General features: G+C 39.7%; 1 protein-coding gene across 8 annotated transcripts in view; it reads left to right on the top strand.

Annotated features, from left to right (window-relative positions):
* Positions 1-22,364, top strand: part of CTPS2 (CTP synthase 2) — a 113,738-nt gene that overhangs the window by 1,598 nt on the left and 89,776 nt on the right. For 7 of the 8 annotated variants that reach the window (XR_009598787.1, XR_009598788.1, XM_015104807.4 and 4 more), the window contains exons 2-6: positions 4,937-5,141; positions 10,864-11,034; positions 15,256-15,356; positions 21,756-21,872; positions 22,020-22,103. Coding sequence is in view for 6 of the 8 variants with exons in the window: in XM_015104807.4 (XP_014960293.1) it covers positions 4,976-5,141; positions 10,864-11,034; positions 15,256-15,356; positions 21,756-21,872; positions 22,020-22,103 (639 nt within the window). In the remaining 2 variants the exon portion in view is untranslated. The remainder of the gene's footprint in view (positions 1-4,936; positions 5,142-10,863; positions 11,035-15,255; positions 15,357-21,755; positions 21,873-22,019; positions 22,104-22,364) is intronic. The other variant, XM_042242575.2, reaches the window with a different exon arrangement.

The raw sequence follows: 22,364 nt of genomic DNA, 5'->3' as shown, positions 1-22,364 counted from the left end.
AAGGACTAGGTGTCTCCTTGATATTAAGTTATATTTTCTATTTTTGAGTTACGTTTTCAAAAAGAACTTTGCAAAATATCTGATGTGCTTAAAAAGTTATCTTGTGCGTTTGAAAATGTGGAAAACTGATACATACTTACCTGCAACCCAACCACCTAAATATATTAAAATGTAGCATTTTAGTGTGACTTGAGCAGTCTTAATTTTAAAAAGCAGTTGAGATAATATAATGTCTTATATAATAGATAATATAATGCTTATAAGCATATTTTACATGAAAGATTCTTAGGCTTTCTGACAACCACATAATGTACCTTCTCATGAATACTCTTCTGTTTTTATGGCATTTTTCCATGTTGCTAACTTTTACAAATGAGAAGTCATTTTAATAGTGTGACAGTGCTGGAATAAGGTAGTTACAGTGCCGATTATTTGCCCCTTCATCCCACAGGAAAGGTGAAAACCAGGAGGGCAGGAACCTTGATTTTATATTCACCCCCATACACACAGGATCTGGGAACACATCAAGCATGTAATTCTCCTTGAGGAAGAAAATTTTCTTCTGTCCTTTTTTTTTTTAATATTTTATTTTATTTTTTTTTGGTTTTTTATTTTTTAAATTTTAAAATCTTTAATTCTTACATGCATTCCCAAACATGAACCCCCTCCCACCTCCCTCCCCACAACATCTCTCTGGGTCATCCCCATGCACCAGCCCCAAGCATGCTGCACCCTGCGTCAGACATAGACTGGCGATTCAATTCTTACATGATAGTATACATGTTAGAATGCCATTCTCCCAAATCATCCCACCCTCTCCCTCTCCCTCTGAGTCCAAAAGTCCGTTTTACACAGCTGTGTCTTTTTTCCTGTCTTGCATACAGGGTCGTCATTGCCATCTTTCTAAATTCCATATATATGTGTTAGTATGCTGTATTGGTGTTTTTCTTTCTGGCTTACTTCACTCTGTATAATTGGCTCCAGTTTCATCCATCTCATCAGAACTGATTCAAATGAATTCCTTTTAACGGCTGAGTAATACTCCATTGTGTATATGTACCACAGCTTTCTTATCCATTCATCTGCTGATGGACATCTAGGTTGTTTCCATGTCCTGGCTATTATAAACAGTGCTGCGATGAACATTGGGGTACATGTGTCTCTTTCCATTCTGGTTTCCTCGGTGTGTATGCCCAGAAGTGGGATTGCTGGGTCATAAGGTAGTTCTATTTGCAATTTTTTAAGGAATCTCCACATTGTTCTCCATAGTGGCTGTACTCTTCTGTCCTTCTAAGTTCTTCTGACTGACTTAAGAATTAAATTGACATGAGACAGATTCATAGGAGAAAATTTTAAAAAAGTTTAATAATTCTTGAGAGAGACTCAGGAAAACTGAGTCACTTGCCAAAAGGGTTGAAACCCTCGCCTTTCTTAGTATCTTCAGCTCAAGATGAAAGAGGATGTAGGAGGTAGTGTTTTGGGACTTGAAGAGGGAAGAAGGCAATTAATTTAGAGACAGAAAGGCAAGTATCTCCCTAAACAAATGTGTGCTGGGCCAGGCAGAGACAGTGGGACCCAGAGTGGATTCTGATCTCTAAGAGCTTCTGACATTACATCTAGCTCATAGTCTCGGAAAATATTGGGTTGATCAGAAAATTTGTTCAGGTTTTTCCATCAAATGTTATAGAAAAACCTGAAGGATTTTTTTTTTTTTGATAACCCATATCTCTGGTGATAGCTCTATTGGGAGCAGGTTCTTTATCTAAATTCCTTAGGCGGCAAGGGGTGGGCAGTAAAAAAGAAAGACTTACTGAGTCCTTGTTTCTTAAAAATAAACTAAATTAATCCTCATGCCAAAGAGGCACATTTTGGGGTGGAAGCTTTTCCTCCCCTACCTAACAGATTTTCAGTAAACATTTGTTAGCTGACTGAATCAGTGCATAGGTGGCTCTGAAAAATAAGAACTAACCTTCACTCAGCACTTGGGTGCTCTCTTTGGAAATGCCTACATAACTCTATCAGGCAGGCACTGGTATTATTTCTGTGTACTTTCCAGATGGAGAAAATCAAAGTTTGCAAAAGTTGGAGAAGGTGCCCAGGGTCATAGCTATGAGTGACAGAGTCAGCACTTGAACTCGGGCTGTCTGACTCCAGAGGAGGGGCATTGATCAAAACAGAAAAAAAAAATCAACAGTGGGATGAGTACCGGAAGACTGTGATGAAATTCCCACTCTACCAACTACCTGGGCTAGTAGGAGCGGTAGGAGGAAGATTTAGATACATTTTGGATCCATAGAAGGAGCATTCTGTGTTTGGACTGAGAAGCTTGTAGGCTAAATCTAGCTCAGGTTGGGTGGGTGGATGGCCAGGTGGCTAGTAAAGAGGAACGATGCCATTGAATGTGATCAACTGTAGTGTGCAGAGAAAGGCAGGCCCAGAGACTTAGGGAAGCCATATGGGATGGGACTTGTATATTTTGGATGACTTCAGTCTACTCACCCTGGTGGTGATCAAAAAGAACTCACAGCTCTGAGGTGAGATAACTCTACAGCTCTTAAGTTAAACTAGTTTGTTTTGCAAGTAGAGGCAACTACAAAATCAGAATGGGCATTTCGTTGTGGACGACAGATATAGGATAAGTAGGGAACTGAAATTATTCCTACCTGATTGCACTTACACTTAATTTCCAGGTATTTAAAAAAATTGTGAGTTGCAATAGAAAGTGGGATTTTTTTTTGAAAGTGGGATTTATAGTTAGTAGTTTTTGTTAGTGACTGTCTTTTCTTATACTTGAAATTTCTAATTATTTTGAATTTTTAAATTGTAATTAATTTATTTTAAAATTTTATGACTTGCAATTTTATATTAATAGTTTCACTCTGTTGGCAGTTGGCCTGTCAGGACTGTAAGGCTCACCTTCATGTGCATGGTGAAATGCACAGGTGCACAGCCCCTGGTGATGCTCAAGAGAAAAGCAATAGTACTCAGAGTAGAGAAAACCAAGTAGCTCATGGACTCCCTGTCTGCCTTTAAAACAAAAGGGTTTGAATCAGACAGCAGCGGCAAAGTCAAATAAAATTTCTTTATGACATAATATTTTCTTTTTTTTTTCCTGCTTGAATATTTCTATATGATGAAATAGATGGGCAAGGAACAGATTCAGTGTTCCACATGCTTAGTTAAGGAGGATACATTTACTATTAATTGATAGTGACATTAGTAGCTAACTTTTGGTGCTGGAGAAGACTCCTGAAAGTCCCTTGGACAGCAAGATCAAACCAGTCAATCTTAAGGGAAATCAATCCTGAATACTCATTGGAAGGACTGATGCTGAAGCGGAAGCTCCAGTATTTTGGTCATCTGATGCTAACAGTTGACTCATTGGAAAGTCCTTGATGAACAATTGAGGGCAGAAGGAGAAGAGGGCATCAGAGGATGAGATGGCTGGATGGCCTCACTGATAAAATGGACATGAACTTGGGTAAACTTCAGAAGATGGTGAGGGACAGGGAGGCCTAGCATGCTGCAATCCATGGGGTCACAGAGTCAGACATGACTGGGTGACTGAACAACAATGACAATATGTTAATATAGGAGTCGATTTGACCCCCTCTAAGCCAGATATCACCAAACATTTTCCGTGAAAGATAATATTTCTGGTTTTGTGGGGCAGAGGCCTCTGTCTTCCCAGCTCCTCAACTCTGCTATTGTAGCCAGAAAGGCACCATAGACAGTATGTAGATGATGGGTGTGGCTGTGTGCTAATGAAACTTGATTTATGGATGCTGAAGTTAGAGTTTCATATAACTTTTTGTTCCATTTAATTTTAATGTGTCATGAAATATTCTTTTGATCATTTCTCAATCATTTAAAATGTAAAAACAGTCTTAGCTTGGGGACCGTACAAAAATGGACAGTGGGCCAGATGTGACCTGTGGGCCCTGCTTTCCTGACCTCTGATCTATAGCTTAGCTCATTTAATCCTCGCAACCACCTGCAAGATTTTTTAAAATGTTGGCATATTTGAATATTGATTTTAAAAATAGACTATTTTTTTAAAAGCAATTTTAGGTTCACAGCAAAACTGACCAGAAAGCACTGAGTTCCCATATACCTCCTGTCCCATACTCACGGTGTTCCCTGTTGTCAACATCTTGAACCAGAGAGGAACATTCATTCGTTAGTCAGTGAACCTACACATCATTATCATTCCAAGTCTACAGGTTTCATTAGAATTCACTCTTGGTGTTACACATTCTGTGAGTTTGGACAAATATATAATGACCTGTATCCACCATTATAGTATCATACAGAATAGTTGCACTGCCCTAACAAAACACTCTGTGCTCCTCCTATTCACCCTTCCCCAATAACCCCTGAAAACCACTCATCTTTTTACTGTCTTCATAGTTTTGTCTTTTCCAGAATGTCATATAGTTGGAATTGTATAGTATGTAGCCTTTTCAGAGTGACTTCTTTCAATTAGTAACATGCATTAAGTTTCCTTCATGTCTTTTTGTGGATTGATATTTCTTTTTAGTGCTGAATAATATTCCAAAGGAATGGTACTTTTTATTTCATTTCACAGATGAAGAAACAGGTACAGCTTGTACAGATCTGACTACAGAGCCTGATCTCTTAAACATTTTACTATGCCTCTGAATCTTAGAGAATTTTGACTTCTTATGATGAAGTTTGTCACATGAAAGTTGGGGAAATGTAACATCAGGGTAATGAAGTCAGACATTTTGCTTGCAGAAAGTATCCACAGCTTCCTGAATATTGACATGAAAGAAAAACCTAGACGATAAGACTTTGTTTCAAATATTTAGAAAAGGTGCTGTCGGCTTTTGAAATTTTGGTTCAACATACTCTTTGCTTTACTGGTTTAAGAACATGTTTCTCTTCCCTGACCATTAATTTTATTACCTTTCAGATTATACCTGGGTGCTGGCACCCAGCCACTCCTCTGCCAATGAAGTACATCTTGGTCACTGGTGGGGTCATCTCGGGCATCGGTAAAGGGATCATTGCCAGCAGTATTGGGACGATTCTAAAATCATGTGGACTCCGAGTGACTGCCATCAAAATTGACCCCTATATAAACATCGATGCAGGCACTTTTTCACCTTATGAGCACGGTATGAGGGAGAACCCCTCCCCCCACTCCTTAAAGCACTGAGTCAAATTGCAGTTCTTTCTTGTATCTGGGTAATTTTAAGATAGCATTCCAGAAGTAGAGTTGCTGGATCATTATGGATCTGTGAAGGTTCTCATGGTTATTGATACATTTTTAAGATTGCTGATGACATTCCAAATTAGTCCACACTTTTGGAAAGCAGTATGTGAGCATACCATTCTCTCTGTACCTTTTGTAGTGTGGATTATTGTTATTTTTTTAATCATAAAGGTAATATATTTCTCAACATTTCATTAAGAAAAAAAATGAGACAATATAGACTATATTGACAATATAGAATGACCTAAAGAAAATAAAAATCATCCATTTCCTACCACTTGGAATAATTATTATTAATGTTGAAGTTTCTATGTATATATTCATTATTTTTATTTATTTATTGGCCACACTGCACAGCTTGCAGAATCTTAGTTCCCTGACCAGGGATTGAACCTGTACCCCTGCACTGGAAGTATGGAGTCCTAACTGCTGCACTGTCAGGGAATTCTCTATACTAATTATTTTTAAAAAGGCACAAGGCCTTACATACTTTCCTTCTAAACTTTTCACATACAAGCAAGAAAGTGTATAAATCATATGTATACCACTTGATGAAATGAACATCCTGTGTTAACAGCCCCCAAATCAAAAAACAGAAACCCCCTTTATGTTCTTTCCAGTTTCTCCCCATCTGAAATGACCAGGGTAACCACTATCCTGTCTTCTAACATCATAGATCAGTTGGCTTATTTTTGAACATTAAATGATCTGAATCTTACAGTCAGACTAGTTTTTAAATTGAAGTATACTTGACTTACAATATTTCAGATGTACATCAAAGTGATTCAGTTATACATTATGGTGGTGGTTTGGTGATTTAGTCACTAAATCATGTCTGACTGTTTTGACCCCATGGACTGTAGTGCACCAGGCTCCTCTATCCATGGGTTTTCCCAGGCAAGAATACTGGAGTGGGTTGCCATTCTCTTTATATATATATATATATACATACACACACTTTTTCAGAATCTTTTCCAGTATAGGTTGTTACAAGATATTGAATATAGTTTCCTGTGCTATACAGTAGATCCTTGTTGCTTATTTTATATACAGTAGTGTGTACCTGTTAATCCTGAAGACATTTTAATAGATTCTATACTTCTAAAGGTTGTATAGAATCTACACAATAATAGGAAATCATTTCCAATTTATTGATATTATAAGCAACACTGTGACAAGAAACTTAAACAATTTTTTTAACATAAATGTCTAGATACAGAATTTCTGATTTGGTGGGTAGATATGTTTTTTAGGTTTTTTAGTTTTCTTTTTAAAAAAAATTTTTATTTTTACTTTATTTTGCTTTACAATACTGTATTTGTTTTGCCATACAGTGACATGAATCAGCCATGGGTGTACATGAGTTCCCAATCCTGAACCCCCCTCCCACCTCCCACCCCATATCATCTCTCTGGATCATCCCCGTGCACCAGCCCCAAGCATCCTGTATCCTGTATCAAAGATAGACTGGTGATTCGTTTCTTACCTGATAGTATACATGTTTCAATGCCATTCTCCCTAATCATCCCACCCTCTCTCTCTCCCAGAGTCCAAAAGTCTGTTCTATACATCTGTGTGTCTTTTGCTTTCTCGCATAGAGGGTTTTCATTACCATCTTTCTAAATTCCATATACCTTTGCTGAATACTATTCTTTTTAAACTTTACTAACCTGAGAGTAAATGAAAAACCAAAAAAGAGTATCTCATTATGTTAATTTAGATTTCTTTGATTTTCATTTTGTTGGTGAAATGGCTTATTGGAGTCTATGGTAAATCATATATTTATTTGAAACCATCACCCAACTTCCTTCTGTGAATAAACTTCCACACCCCACTGACTTTGGCCTTTGGCTGCATAGGGTAATGAACTCTTCCTGGTTTGTTTGGAACTTGCCTGCTTTTGAAATTGAAAGTCCTGAATCCTGGGAATACTTTTACTCCTGGGCAAACCAGAGATGTCAGTCACCTTATTTGGCCATGTGATTTGTTTTGCTCTGTAGGGTTTTAGTGAATATGACATATGCCTTGTTGAAGCATATGCGATGGCATAATTTCACTCAATCCGTCTTGTGTTTCTGCCCTCTGCTGTTCGAGCTGCCTGCCCCATAGAGAGATTTCTCCTTCAACCCAAGTCCTGGAATAAGAAGACACAGGGTAGACTCACAACTGACCCACAACCCCTACATCACATGAGGGAGAAATCAGTAGATGTTTTATAAGTTGCTGAGATGTTAAGGTTGTTTGGTAGGCAGCAAAATTGACTAACGCATGTGTTATAACAGTTTTCCTTTGGATCTTTAAAAACGATTTTCAGGAATACTTTGTGCAGAGTATATTAACCTATACTTACCACATGAATATATTTCTACCCTGTTTGCAGTTTGTCTTAATATTACCTCTGTTTGCTGCTGATAAATTTCATTTTACTGTTTATGTAACTAAATGTATCCACTGTTTCGTTTATGGTTTTGCCTTTGATGTCACCTGTTAGCTTCGCTGACCCAGAAATATTTAAATATCTGTATTTTCTTCTGGCATTTTTAGAGTTTCATTTGCTTTTACTTTATTTTTTTCTTCCAGTTTTATTAACATACAGTACTGTATATGCTTAAGGTATATAGCATAATGATTTGATTTATATACATCATGAAATAATTATCACAATAAGTTTAGTGAATATCCATGATCTCATACAGATGCAAGCTTAAAGAAATAGTGAAAAATTGTTTCCTTTGTGATGAAAGCTCTTAGGATTTTTGCTCTAAAAACTCTCATATAGAACGTAGAGTGGTGTTAATTATATTTATCATGTTTTACATTTATATCTCTGATAGTTATTTATATTATAACTGGAAGTTTGTACCTTTTGATTGCCTTCATCCAATTCTACACAGTCCTACCCCTGCTCCTGGGAACTACAAATCTGATCTCTTTTTCTATGAGTTTGCTTTTGAAGTATAATTGACTTATAATACTATGTTCCTGGTGCACAACATAGTGATTGGATGTTTTTACACATTTCAAGGGCTTCCCAGGTGGTACTAGTGGTAAAGAACCTGCCTGCCAATGCAGGAGACATGAGACGTGGGTTCGATCCCTGGGTTGAGAAGATCCCCTTTAGGAGGAAATGGCAACCCATTCCAGTATTCTTGCCTGGAGAATCCCATGGACAGAGGAGCCTGGCAGGCTACAGTTCATGGGGTCGCACAGAGTTGGACACGACTGAAGCACCTTAGCACACAATACTCATAGATTTCAAAATGATCACCACCATTTGCTTTTACTTTAATATTGTTAATACATCTGGAATTTAATTTGATGAAAGATGAAGATGAGGTTAGTAACTATTCCTAATCACAGTTATCAAAGATTTCATCCTTTCTCCATTGATTTGAAATACCACCTTTTAATATACACTAAATTTCTCTCTTATTATTCTGTTCTGTTCAGATCTCTTTGTTTATCCCTGACCACCATATTATCTGGAGTAGGAAATGGCAACCCACTCCAGTATTCTTGCCTGGAAAATTCCATTGACAGAGGAGCCTGGTGGGCTACTGTTCATGAAGTTGCAAAGAGCTGGACACAATTGAGCATGCACGCATACACACACACACACCATTTTAATAGCTATAGCTTTTTATTATCAAGTAAGTCAGAACTTTCCCCATTATGCCTTTTTTCCTTTTTTTTTTTTAAACCTCAAAATATTAGTTGTCTTTAAGACTAACTTCAGAGACCTTTTATCAAACTTGCCCTTTAAATTTATGAATTAATTTGGGGAAGAATTAAATACTGAAATTATTGACTGGCCTATTCAGGAACTTTATAAGTGGCTTTCATTTTATTCATACCTGCTTTTATGTCTCTGAAGTAAAATTTTAAACTTTTCTTCTTATTGGTCCCATACATTTCTTGAAGTTTATTTCTGTGTATTTTACCTACTTTGATTTGTAATGATATCTTTTTTTGTCATATATTAAATTCCTTTATGTAATAGGGACCTTTTGGGTGTATTTTGGTTTTGTGTAGAATTTGTTTGTGCTATCTTATTTCATATTTGTATATATTGAAATATATAAATATATATACATATATATTTCAATCTTCCTGTACTCATTGTTATTTTATGAGGGCTTTTATTTTTATTTACTTTTTTGTGTGTTTTATTTTGGTAATCACACGTTTTTCTTCACTGTCAAGTTAAAATAATCCGTTGGAATTTTTATTATAATTCCATTAAATTAAAAAAAAAAAAGCTTTTTGAAGACATGATCTACAGCTTTTCTTTTTCTTCTGTGTGTATGCTAAGTTGCTTCAATCATGTCTGACTCTTTGTGACCCTATGAACTGTAACCCTCCAGGCTCCTCTGTCCATGGGATTCTCCAGGCAGGAATACCCAAGTGGGTTGCCATTTCCTCCTCCAGGGGATCTTCCCGACCCAGGGATCCAACCTGCGTCTTTTATGTCTCCTGCATTGGCAGGCGGGTTCTTCACCACTAGTGCCACTTGGGAAGCCCTTCTTTTTCTCCTAGGAACATAAGAGATACTACTTTTAAAATTTAAGAATCTAAAATTTCAAGACCTTTGCTGTATACCTGTATTATTACCAAACCGGACTTGGCCTGAATTAACTAAGATTTCAGAGATCTTCCCCTATTTGTCAGAAGTTAAAATGATGAAAGTACAAAGACTTTCCCATAGATCGGTGATTCCTGATAAATATTGGAAAGTAGAACTTGAACTAGAAATGGAATTTGGGAAATACAAAATATTGGAGTTTCATTATTTTGTTGTTTTGTCTTTAAAATTAGAGATCTTTCAGATCCCACTGGTACCTTATGAGGAATACATAAATGAGAGTATAAAAGGCTTCAGATTAGGTTCAGAAGCTAGCCAACCTCCCTTTTTTTATTTTTTATGCTGTGAACATCTAGAAATAGAAGTAAATGATAGAATTTCATTAATCAGGGAGAGGTTCATTTCTGACAAGGTGGCATTAGGACATTGTCCTCCAGATTGATGCCGTTAGTAACACTGGAGACCCAGACGCATAACCAGTAGTCAACACAGGTGCCCGTAGTGTGATTAAGTCTTCATCTATATCCTTCTCGACAGTGCTGTTGTGCAGGTGGTGGCTTATTGCTCACTTTCTTTTTGGCCTCAGTTTCACCAAGTCGCCCTGTGGGCTAATGGAGGCTCTGCTTTTCATCCACTGTCTGTTTAATAGTGTCTTTACTCAAGATGGGAGTCAATGAAAATTTTCTTATGCCAATTTCAGAGTCTAGGATACTGATGCTTTGAAGTCAGTTGCTATTTGTTTTTAAAACTGCTGTTTGAAAGTCCCTTTCTCATATGGTATATGATGAGTTTGGAAAAGCTAAATCTTGAAGACAGAATTTCAGTAAGCATTTAAAAACTACCATTATAGAATACTAGAATTTTTCTAATGCATTATCATGGGTAGATTAGAATTACTCAATTTTCCCATTAAAATAAGGAAATAGTGATAAACTATGGCTTATAAATGTCTTTTACCAGCTTTTTAACATATTGTGTTCATCTTTGGAAAATAATCTACTGGAAGCAAATTTTTAATTTTTACATTGCCTTTTTATCCCAGGTGAAGTGTTTGTCTTAAACGATGGTGGAGAAGTTGATTTAGACCTTGGAAATTATGAAAGGTTCTTGGATATTAATCTTTATAAAGACAACAACATCACTACTGGGAAGATATATCAACATGTGATCAATAAAGAGAGGCGTGGCGATTACCTGGGGAAAACAGTACAAGGTATTATATTCCGCAAACACTAGAGGGCCCTGTTGGCTGAGCACTCACTGCTTAAAATAGACCTAAAGATGAGGAGGTCCCTGTGCTTTACAAGCTTCAGTCCTTCTCAAATCCCTCTGTTCTCTTCTTTCCTTCTTTTTCCCCACCTCCAATTTTATTGAGATATAATTGACGTACAGCACTGTATAAGTTTAGGGTGTATAGCGTAATGATTTGACATCATACAATAACTTTAGTGAATACCCATCATTTCATAGAGATGCAAAATTAAAGAAATTTGTGATGAAAGCTCTTAGGATTTACTCTTTTAACTTATATAACTTAGAACCATGTGAATTATTAATATATATAATTAATATTGGAGAAGGAAATGGCAACCCACTCCAGTGTTCTTGCCTGAAGAATCCCATGAACAGATGAGCCTAGTGGGCTACAGTCCATGGGGTCGCAAAGAATCGAAATGACTGAGCACACACTCACACGTCCATTCCCCTCACCCATAACCACAAATCTGATATATTTTTTCCCTGTTTGTTTTTAAAGTATAACTAACCTACAACTAACCTATGGGGCTTCCCTGATGGCTCAGATGGTAAAGAATCCACCTGCAATGTGGGAGACCTGGGTTTGATGCCTGGGTTGGGACAATCCCCTGGAGGAGGGCATGGCAACCCACTCCAGTATTCTTGCCTGGAGAATCCCATGGACAGAGGAGCCTGGGAGGCTACAGTCCATGGTGTTGCAAAGAGCTGGACATGACTGAGCAACTTCACAACCTACAACACTATGTTAGTTCCTGTTATGTAGCATAGTGATTTGGTGTTTCTGTACATTTCAAAATGATCACTATGGTGTCTATTACCATGTCACCAAGCAAACTTCAAGTTTATCCTCCATGTTCCTGATTATATTTTCATCAGTCTTTTCTTTGTTACTAAGTCATTGTTTCCTTTAGCCCCCTTTTCTGCCCTCTTTATCTTTCTCTCTCTAGCTTTTATTTATGAAATCCATAGGGAATCTTCATCACATATCTGATTGGGTGTAGATCTGAGTCAATTTTTGTCTGTCCTTAATATGTTCTTTTTCTACTTTTTTCTTAAATCTTTGCATTGATGATGATTACTTCCTTGTGAAGAATAGCAGTGGGAAGGAACATGGGATTGAACAGGAGGGCAACATGATGACTTTTTTCACCAACCTTTTCCACTGGTCACATGTTTCTGTCAGGTTGCTTTACTTCTACAAAATATCAGATTGATTCTAGTGGAAGCACACAGTTCTTTTATTAAGCAGACACTCCCAAGATATGGGAGCAGACCAACAGCAAAGGGGTGGTAACAACTCCCACTTGGCTTCCCTTTTTATATTCCCTGTCTCCTCCTCTTGGTTCTGCCCTATGCAAAATAGGGCTTGTACCTACCACCAATCAGGAAAGGGAATGCAAATTGGCATACACACAAGGCTGATTGACAGTTGCGAGTTACATAATAACAGGCTGTATTGTGCATCTCCTTCCCATAATTCAGTCTGTTATAATCAGATGTATGTATGTATAGAATATTTATGAACCCTTAAAGCTGGCTACGGTTACTTGAGGACACAGCTGTGCATCAAGGGCGCATGTGCTGGAGTTGGAGAAGCCACTGTGATTATTTCTGTAGCATATTGTGAGCTCTCCTGGGTGTGTCTGGGTTGGTGTTTAGACATCAGCTTGCATCCTTTTCACCTAGACCACCCCTCTTGTTCATGCCTAACTTCCTACCTAACAATTCTGATTATTCTCTTTTGTCGTCTGTAACCCTTGCCCCTTGTATTCATAAGTTCCTATGTGGTAGGGAACAGGCTAGCAAAGTAATGCTCAAAATTCTTCAAGCCAGGCTTCAGCAGTGTGTGAACCGTGAACTTCCAGATGTTCAAGCTGGATTTAGAAAAGGCAGAGGAACCAGAGAGCAAATTGCCAACATCCGCTGAATCATCAAAAAAGCAAGAGTTCCAGAAAAACATCTACTTTTGCTTTATTGACTACATCAAAGCCTTTGACTGTGTGGATCACAGCAAACTGTGGAAAATTCTTCAAGAGATGGGAATATCAGACCACCTTACCTGCCTCCTGAGAAATCTATATGCAGGTTAAGAAGCAACAGTTAGAACCAGGCATGAACCAACAGACTGGTTCCAAATTGGGAAAGGAGTATGTCAAGGCTGTATATTGTCACCCTGCTTCTTATATGCAGAGTACATCATGTGAAATGCTGGGCTGGAGGAAGCACAAGCTAGAATCAAGATTGCCAGGAGAAATATCAATAACCTGAGATAGGCAGATGACACCACCCTTATGGCAGAAAGCGAAGAAGAACTAAAGAGCCTCTTGATGAAAGTGAAGGAGGAGAGTGAAAAAGCTAACTTAAAACTCCACATTCAGAAAACTAAGATTATGGCATCCAGTCCCATCACTTCATGGCAAATAGATGGGGAAACAGTGACAGACTTTATTTTCTTGGGCTCCAAAATCACTGCAGATGGTGACTGCAGCCATAAAATTAAAAGACGCGCTTGCTCCTTGGACGAAAAGCTATGACCAACCTAGACAGCATATTAGAAAGCAGAGACGTTATTTTGTCGTCAAAGGTCCATCTATTCAAAGCTGTGGTTTTTCCAGTAGTCATGTATGGATGTGAGAGTTGGACCATAAAGAAAGCTGAGCACCAAAGAATTGATGCTTTTGAACTGTGGTGTTGGAGAAGACTCTTGAGAGTCCCTTGGACAGCAAAGAGATCCAACCAGTCAATCTTTAAGGAAATCAGTCCTGAATATTCATTGGAAGGACTGATGTTGAAGCTGAAACTCCAATACTTCGGCCACCTGATGCGAAGAACTGACTCATTGGAAAAGACCCTGATCCTGGGAAAGACTGAAGACAGGAAGAGAAGGGGATGACAGAGGATGAGATGGTTGGATGGCATCACTGAGTGGATGGACATGAGTTTGAGCAAGTTCCAGGAGTTGGTGATAGACAGGGAAGCCTGGCCTGCTGCAGTCCTCAGGGTCGCAGAGTCGGAAATGACTGAGCGACTAGACTGAACTGAACTGAACTGCATGGTAGGGTAAAGATGCTAGTTTCCCACCCCGTTTAAATCACCTTCAAGTTGAAAAGCAGGTGGGAAGTAGATAAAGAAATTGGACAGATGGAGCTCAAAAGATCAGCTGTGTTACTGCTGACACTTGATGGTGTGGCTTAGATCTCAACTATTGATGCAGTTGTGCTTTCTAATAGTTTTCCTCTACTGGGAAAACCTGCGGGAGGGAGAGTTTGCTGCCTCATACCAGTCACCTCTCCAAATTAGGGAAAGGGCAAGATCCCAAACATGGACCTGCAGTCTGAGTGCCTGTGCTGCCCACGTGGAGGGAGAGCTGACTTACCCAGTCCTCACAGAAAGGTGTTGGGCTGGGCATGCTGCAATGGGTCGTTCCAAATGCACCAATCAGAGACAACTTCCTCCCACCTCGAGTGAGGGGAGGGGTGCCTGGGAGCCCCAAGGGCTGGTGGGGCAGGTGACTGACTTGACAGGCGCTTCTCCGCGTCAGCTTCCCAGAGGCCACCATTTCTCCTTCTTACGTCGTATTAGGTTAATTAGAAACAAAAACACTTTTTTTGGTTTCTTTGGCTGAGACCAGCAGCTGCAGGCTTGCTCAGCACTTAGGTAGCCCAGGGCTTCGTGCTCGTGGAGATGCCACCTTTTAGCCTCCTCAGCTGAGAGTAGCTGCTGCGGGCCTCTGGTCAGCCTGCAGGCCTCCTCTACATCCTCTCAGTGACTGCTCCCCACTGGCTGGTGGGCTGCCCAGGGTTTGCAGGGCTGGGCCACTCTGCGTCCTTCTTCCGCTGGGAATTCGGCATTCAGCACCCGTAGCGGCCCTCCTCGCATAGTTTTTAGTTGGCATTTTAGGTGTTTTCTAGTTGCTTCAAAGATGGCACTTCTGCTCTGTGTTTCTCTGGGGTTGGTGGGTTTCAAGAGAGATGGCATAGCATTTAAATGACTAAATCTCTGTTGGGTCAGTGATATTAATTTCAGTGACATGGATAGTAACACTAGGCCTGGAGCTTGTCTCATTTGCCAGGTGGTTTTCAGGTTATTTGGGAGGTCAACAGACACTAATACATTCATTTCTCATAACCGTGACACTGAAATACTCTTTTGTGCTAATTATTACCTCTTTCTGCAGTTGTCCCTCACATTACTGATGCTGTCCAGGAGTGGGTTATGAATCAAGCCATGGTGCCCGTGGATGGTCATAAGGAAGAGCCCCAAATATGCGTTATTGAGGCAAGCATGGAACTTTATTTCTATATAAGTTTGTATCCTTATTAGTTTAAAAAAAACTTTAAAAAAAAAAAATGGAACTGCTGAGATTTTTATTTGTTAATTTTTTTTGTTTGCATCCTGTGGACATGTAGGATCTTAGTTCCCCAACCGTGGGTCAGACCTGCGCCCTCTGCCATGGAAGCAGGAAGTCTTAACCCTTAATGGTTGGACTGCCAGGGAAGTCCCTTCCTTAGAGGTTTTCAAGCAGTTGATCTTCCTTCATTCAAGGAATGTGAATAGATGGTATCATGTGTGCTGGACACCCAGCTAGGAGGTGGGATTATAGCATGGAGTGATATAGGTGGTCTTTGCTCTTTTGGTCACAAGTCAGTGGGCAAGCTTGGCTTAAACTGGATGAGTACTCCTGGGGTGGGCATGCGCCAGTCTGTAAGTGCGGACCAAACAGTTGCAGAATGCGTTCTACTCAGTGCTATTTGCAAAATGCTTTGAAAGTAAAGATGGAGTTAGGGAAGTCCAACCGCAGAGGTAGTTTGGAGGTGAGAAGTGAGTATTAGCTGTTTAAAAAAAGAGCATAGTATTTTTACTTGCCACTTGTTCACTGCTTCCCTTCCTCTCAATGTGCAGAATGAGAATAACATTCACGTACTCCTTATCTAAATGTCAGTTGATCTAACTGCCAGGCAGGAGAGGAGAATAATAAACACTTTTTGTTTCTTAGAAGCAGACTGCCCAAGTTCAAATTTCTATCATGGCCCCCAAACAGTGTTTGGCTTAGTGGTTAAGAGTCTGGAGCCAGACTGCTTGGGTTCATAGCCCAGCTGGATCACTTATCAGCATGGCACTGACACACACAAAAAACTCTGTGAGGTGGAAGTGAGAAGAAGTGCTGGAGGGCAGAGAGGGAGAGCACACTCTCATTTAACCCTGCGAGGGTCTATAGATACTGTTAGTAGCTGGCCGAAAAAAGAAGCAAAAGTATCTCAGGTTAGTAACCAGTAGAATCACCAGTTAAGATTGGGATCTGGGGATGGGGTACCAGAAAGCTGTATTCTCATCGGTCACAGCAGGAAGTACACTTACATCCTTGAGCTGGGGTAAGTCGCTTCAGTCGTGTCCGACTATTTGCGACCCTATGGACTGTAGCCCGCTGGGCTCCTGTGTCCATGGGATTTCCCAGGCAAGGATACTGGAGTGGGTAGCCATGCCCTCCTGCAGGGGATCTTCCCAACCCAGGGATCGAACCTGCATCTTTTATGTCTTCTGCATTGGCAGGCAGGTTCTTTACCACTAGTCCCACCTGGGAAGTCCAAGAGGGTGCCTGAAATGGTTAAGTAAAGAAAGAGTCAAGCTGGATGAACTTTGGTTTAGAGATATGGAGGTCACCAGAAGAAATCCCAACAGAGAAGTTAAAGAACTTGTTTTGGGAATCAAACTTGGGAGAGGGAAGAGTGGGGCAGGGAACTCTTGCTTTTTATTGTAAGTTCTGCTGTACAATTTGTTTCTTTAACTATGTGCATGCATTGTTTTAATTTTTGAAAAAGCACAAATTAATGCCAACTGGAAGGTGCCATTTAACATCAGTATCTTAAAAATCAGTCCAAGACTGATTTTATTCAAGCCCAGCAGAGGGATGGACAAGGCCCTCACTCCTTTGGTTTACACTGATTATTTGTTGCAGAGTACCACCTTGTCCAGTATGGTAGCCACTCACCACATGGGGCTGTTGAACACGTGAAGGGAGACCATTCAAACTGAGGTGTGCTGTGACTTTAAAATATAACTGGACTTCAAAGACTTAGTATTAAAAAAAAAAAGAATGTAAAGCACCAAATAATTTTTTAAAAATTGGTGATATTTTGAAATGATAATATTTTGGATATACTCTGCTATATAAAATGTAGTGTTAAAATTAATTTCTCAAGTGTAATTTTGCTTTTTTAAATATGGCAACTAAAAACTAAACTTATGTGCATAACTCACATTATATTTCTGTTGGACTGTGCTGGTCTAGTGCTTTCACTGATTTTTGCTGTTGTTCAAGCAACAGGAAGGGGAAAGTATCTTCCCAGAATTGGTCCTGGGGCTCAAAAGTAACAACCAAGCCTGAACATTTTTTATAACTTTTCTATTGATTTTTTTCCTCACTTTTAGGTTTTGATAGGTGAAGGAATAGCTCTTTCTTAATCCCAGGAAAAGTTTGAAATGGTCATGTATATGAATGTTTTGCATTTTGTTCCTTGATTCTGCTCTTATAAAATATATATATATATATGTTTTAAATAATAATAACAAAAAAGAGAAGAGGAAATGTATTTTTTAAAATGTAGTTGAGCTGCTGCTGAACTTCACCAAAAAATATAAGCCCTATTTGGCTGTGGGAGAAGTCTTCCTAACACTTCCTTTTCATCTTCTTAGCTTTTCTAGCTATTGCTTTCTGAGAATCCTCTTTGAACAAAGCTTTTATACTGTGCCAAGTTGTCCTCAGCAAAACCCCTTCTCTAATCAACCTTGTTTATATTTGCTTATTGGACACAAATCAGGTATCCTTTTGGGTTCATTTTAAGTTGTGCTCAACAGTTGTGCTTGTGCACAATGTAAGATTTTAAAGAAGGACCACGAAAGCTGATTTTTAGTTTTAAACATGTAGAAGCTGTTGAAATGTCTCCAAAGCCTTTTTTTTTTTTTTTTGGCAGATGAGCCCTTTGCTTCTTAGACCAGTGGAACTGACAGACTTTATTCCTATCACTGCAGGTCATCCAAGCATGAGCCTGGAATAGTTTACACCTGACTTAAAGGAATAAAAGATTTCTTCCTTTCCCCTCAAAAGGACTCCTTTACTTTTTTTTTTTTTAATTTTAAAAGTTGTCTTAGGGGGATTCCCTGGTGGTCCAGTGGTTAAGACTCTGAGCATGGAGGGAGCATGGGTTTGAGCCCTGGTTGGGGAACTAAGATCCCACATGCTTGTGTCCAATAAATAAAATAAAACAAAATTTTAAAAAGTTGTCTTAATCTTCTTGTATATGTATATTTAATTTTATTGAAGTATAGTTGATTTCCAATGTTGTATTAATTTCTGCTGTACAGCAGATTCAGTTATACATGTATGTAAGGACTCCTTTAGTTTTATTTTTATGTTTTAATTAAAAATTTATGTAGCTTTATTGAGATATAACTGACATATAACATTGTATTCATTTTAGGTATACAACATAATGATTTGATATATGTATATATTGTGAGTAGATGACCATAATAAATTTAGTCAACATCCATCATCTCACATAGTTAAGCAAACTTTTTTTCTTGTGATGAGAATTTTTAAGATTTATTCTCAGCAACTTTCAGAGAAAGATTCCTTTCCTTAAAGGTGAAGTGGACATGGCACATCTCATAGATTTGCTGGCTGCTGCTTCAGTTTCGGCTTTGCATAGATCTTAAAATGTTGTTATGGGTGATATTTTCCCTGTTGTATGGGAAGAGAATTAACTTAGGACTACTCTAGTAATAATACTGAAAGTTTCTGATCACAGTGAAGATAATGGTGAACCAAAGGAGAGGTAATGGTACTTTCCAAATTGGCAGAGAGAATGCAGTACCAGTATAGGCCATGTGGGGGCAAAAGCAGATAATGTTTACAGTTTTTGCTTCCTTTTCTGGATTCCCTGCTTGTTCCCAGAATACCGCCCCCATCAAAAACCAGAAAATGTCTCTTTATGGTTTAAAGTGCAGACCTCTTTTTTTTTCCCTAATTTTTTTCCCCATTAGCTTCTGATACATTGTAGTTAGGGAGCACTTACACCTCTCACCGACCCCGGCCCCCCCGCGACCAGTTTCCTGATTGCATGTTTTATTTCTTGGATTTTCATAATTAAGTTTGTCATTCACTTATAGAATGACCATATATTTCTGTCTGTTCCATAGCCAGGAGAGTTGAATTTTAACTTTGTTTTGTTATCTTAGTTAAAGTTAGTAAAGAATAATTTCTTCTGTAACAATGAAATCCTTGTACATCTTAGTTTGATCCTGTTGTACTTATGGTAACAGGTACTAGAATGCTGTGACCTAGGGCTTATATTAAATTTTGAGACCTTCTGTCCTGTCCTATTAATCTAAATTCTCAGTGCTGCCTGCAGGGCTCTGGGCTAGTGCTGGAGATACGGTAGGCAAGTTCCTGCCCTTGAGGACCTTACAGCCTAGTGGGGTAGAGAGATAGGAGTGGTGGTTTAGTCGCTAAGCTGTGTCTGACTCTTGCAACCCCATGGACTGTAGCCTGCCAGGCTCCTCTGTCCATGGGGTTCTCCAGGCAAGAATACTGGAGTGGGTTGCCATTTCCTTCTTCAGGGGATCTTCCCAACCCAGGAATCAAACCTGGGTCTCCTGCATTGCAGGCAGATTCTTTACCCACTGAGCTATGAGGGAAGCCCGAGAGATAGGAGATGAGAACTCAAATAAAATAATGGCACTCTGTGCTGTGTTACCAGGAAGGGCACAGACAGGGTGCTTTAGGTGTGTGGTCAAGGTTGCACTCTCTGAGGGGCATACAGCTCTCTTGGCTGAAGGATAAAAGGGGAGCAGGTGTATATGAATAAGGTGAGTAGGAGGACCTGTGGGGCAGGAAGGAAGAGCATGGCCTGTCTGAGGACTTGAAAGGCCAGTGAGATTGAAGTGCAGAGGTGGAGGTGGGAGAGTAGGGGGATGGGAAAAGGGCAGGTGGGAGTGGGGACATGAGATGAGATTAGAGACATGTGCAAGGGCAAGATCATTCAGGTCCTTTTGTTAGCTGCCTAAAGGAGTTTAGATTTTATTTTTAGTGAAGCAGTGAGCTGCTGAAAGATGTATTCTGAATTTTAAAAGGTCACTCTGCTGCTATATGACAAACAGTTGGTAGGACAGGAGAGGGTGGAAGCTAGGAGGCCATTAAAATTGGGGGCAGCCAACTTTGTAAAGGGCTAGTATGTTTAGTTTTGCAGGTGAGAGAGTCTCTGTCACAACTACTCCACTTTGCCTTTGTAGTGCCCAGGCAGCCTTAGGCGATGTGTGAGTGGGTGGGGCTGTGTGCTGGTACAGCTTCTTGTGTAAAACCAGGCAGCAGGCCATCTCAGCCACCCCGGGCTTAGATGATTGCAGTAATCCCTGCAAAAGGTCATGTTGGCCTGGGTGTCTAGGGTGGTAGCAGTGGAGAGGTTTGCAAGCATATTTTGGAGGTACAGCTCACTGGATGGGGTTGGATAAGGAAAAGCAGGTGCATTGAGAATGATTTCCAGACCTCTAGCTTGAACCAGTTACTGGGAAGAGATGCTGTTGCTGAAATGAGGGAGGAAGCACCGAGATAAGCAGGCCCAGGGCTGTGGGGATCAGTTCAGTGTGGGACATGGTAAGTTTGAATACTTGCTGACCCATCTGAGACATCAAGGACAAGTTGGCTTCAAAGCCCAGTGGAAAGAGATGTCAGGGCTACAAGTAGATTTGGGACCCAGTCAAGTACTCGAAGCCAGGGAAGGTGGTGAATTCTGGGCTTGGGTCCACCAAGATCTCTTCTTTCTCAATATCCAGATCATTCCACTTAGTGCTCCAGTTTTATTCTTGCTTATTGTTCTTTGGCTCTGCCTTATTTTCCTCACTCACTTCTGAGCTCCTCAGGAGCAAGCAGGTTGTCCTAAATTCTTCCTGGGGGCTTCTTTATAGTGTTGAGCCTGTAGTAGATACTCAAATGCTAAAGAATTAATTTAAAAATCTATGTGATAATCTTTGAGTATTTAAATGTGGTGAGGATGAATGGGTTAAAGTGAATTTTATCTTCGTCTAAAGTAAAATGCTTGAGTAACTTTATTGGCAGTACAATGTAAATTAAGTTAACATTTATCAAAGGATTACACTGTCAGGAATATTCTCAGGGCTTTTGGTACTATTTGTTTCAGAGAGCCAGCATGTTTTAATAGTAGTGATTTAATTCTGGTAGTACTACCATTACAGGGAGGCTGTTCTGCTACATAGAAGGGTATGTGTGGGTGTGTGTGTGTGGGTTCATGCAGAGATGGAGAGAGAATGCTATTTCACACTGGGCAGAGCCAGATGGTTCTCTCCTTTCTCATATTGTCACTGGATTTGAAATCTCCCTTCCAGTGGGACCACTGGTAGAAGCTAACTGATCTTACTCCTGGTGGTGTGTATTCTGAGTCTTTTTATCTGCTTAGAAATTCCCTTCTCTTTTCTTAAAATGCTCCTTTTCTTTAAAAAAGTTTGTTTCAGTCTTGGTGAGATGAAGGGTTGATAGCCTTTTAGTGATCCCCCATTTTCAGGGGACTTTAGTTCTTATGCTTAGTGTATTAAGAATTGTTCTATTAGGCTGTATACCGTGGAATCTATATGATCTCTTGTGTCTTTTTTTCCCATTCCCAGCTGGGTGGCACCATTGGAGACATTGAAGGAATGCCATTTGTGGAAGCGTTCAGACAATTCCAGTTTAAAGCAAAAAGAGAGAATTTCTGTAATATTCATGTTAGCCTTGTCCCACAGGTGAGTTTTCCAGAGAAGTATGTAGACAGCAGCTCCTATAGGTTTTCCTGTGATGCTCTGTTTATTCCACCTTTTAAATCAGGGAGCCATTCATTATCCAGAAAAGCCAGATGTCCAGCATACTGACAGTGACCCACTTCTTTTCAGCCCAGTGCTACCGGAGAACAAAAAACCAAACCCACACAAAACAGTGTCCGTGCACTGAGGGGATTAGGCTTGTCTCCCGATCTGGTGAGTTAAGGAGAGTGGGTAAGTTTTGTGCACTAGGACCTCCATTTCCTAATCTGTAGCATCATCTGAATCCTAGCTCTCAAATGGTTTCAGTGACTGAACTTTTTGTATCTGGGACCTGGGGAAGGTTTATTCCGTCATCATCAACTATTGCTTCACACATTTCTAAACTGGCCATCTGATCTTCTCCAGGCCCTCATTTGATTGGCCACACTGACATCTGGGCAAGTGCGGTGTCCTGGCATTTGTGTGGTCCCTGGG

Source organism: Ovis aries, chromosome X (assembly GCF_016772045.2).
Source record: "Ovis aries strain OAR_USU_Benz2616 breed Rambouillet chromosome X, ARS-UI_Ramb_v3.0, whole genome shotgun sequence".
NCBI lineage: Eukaryota > Metazoa > Chordata > Mammalia > Artiodactyla > Bovidae > Ovis > Ovis aries.
This window is presented reverse-complemented; position numbering and strand designations above follow the sequence as displayed.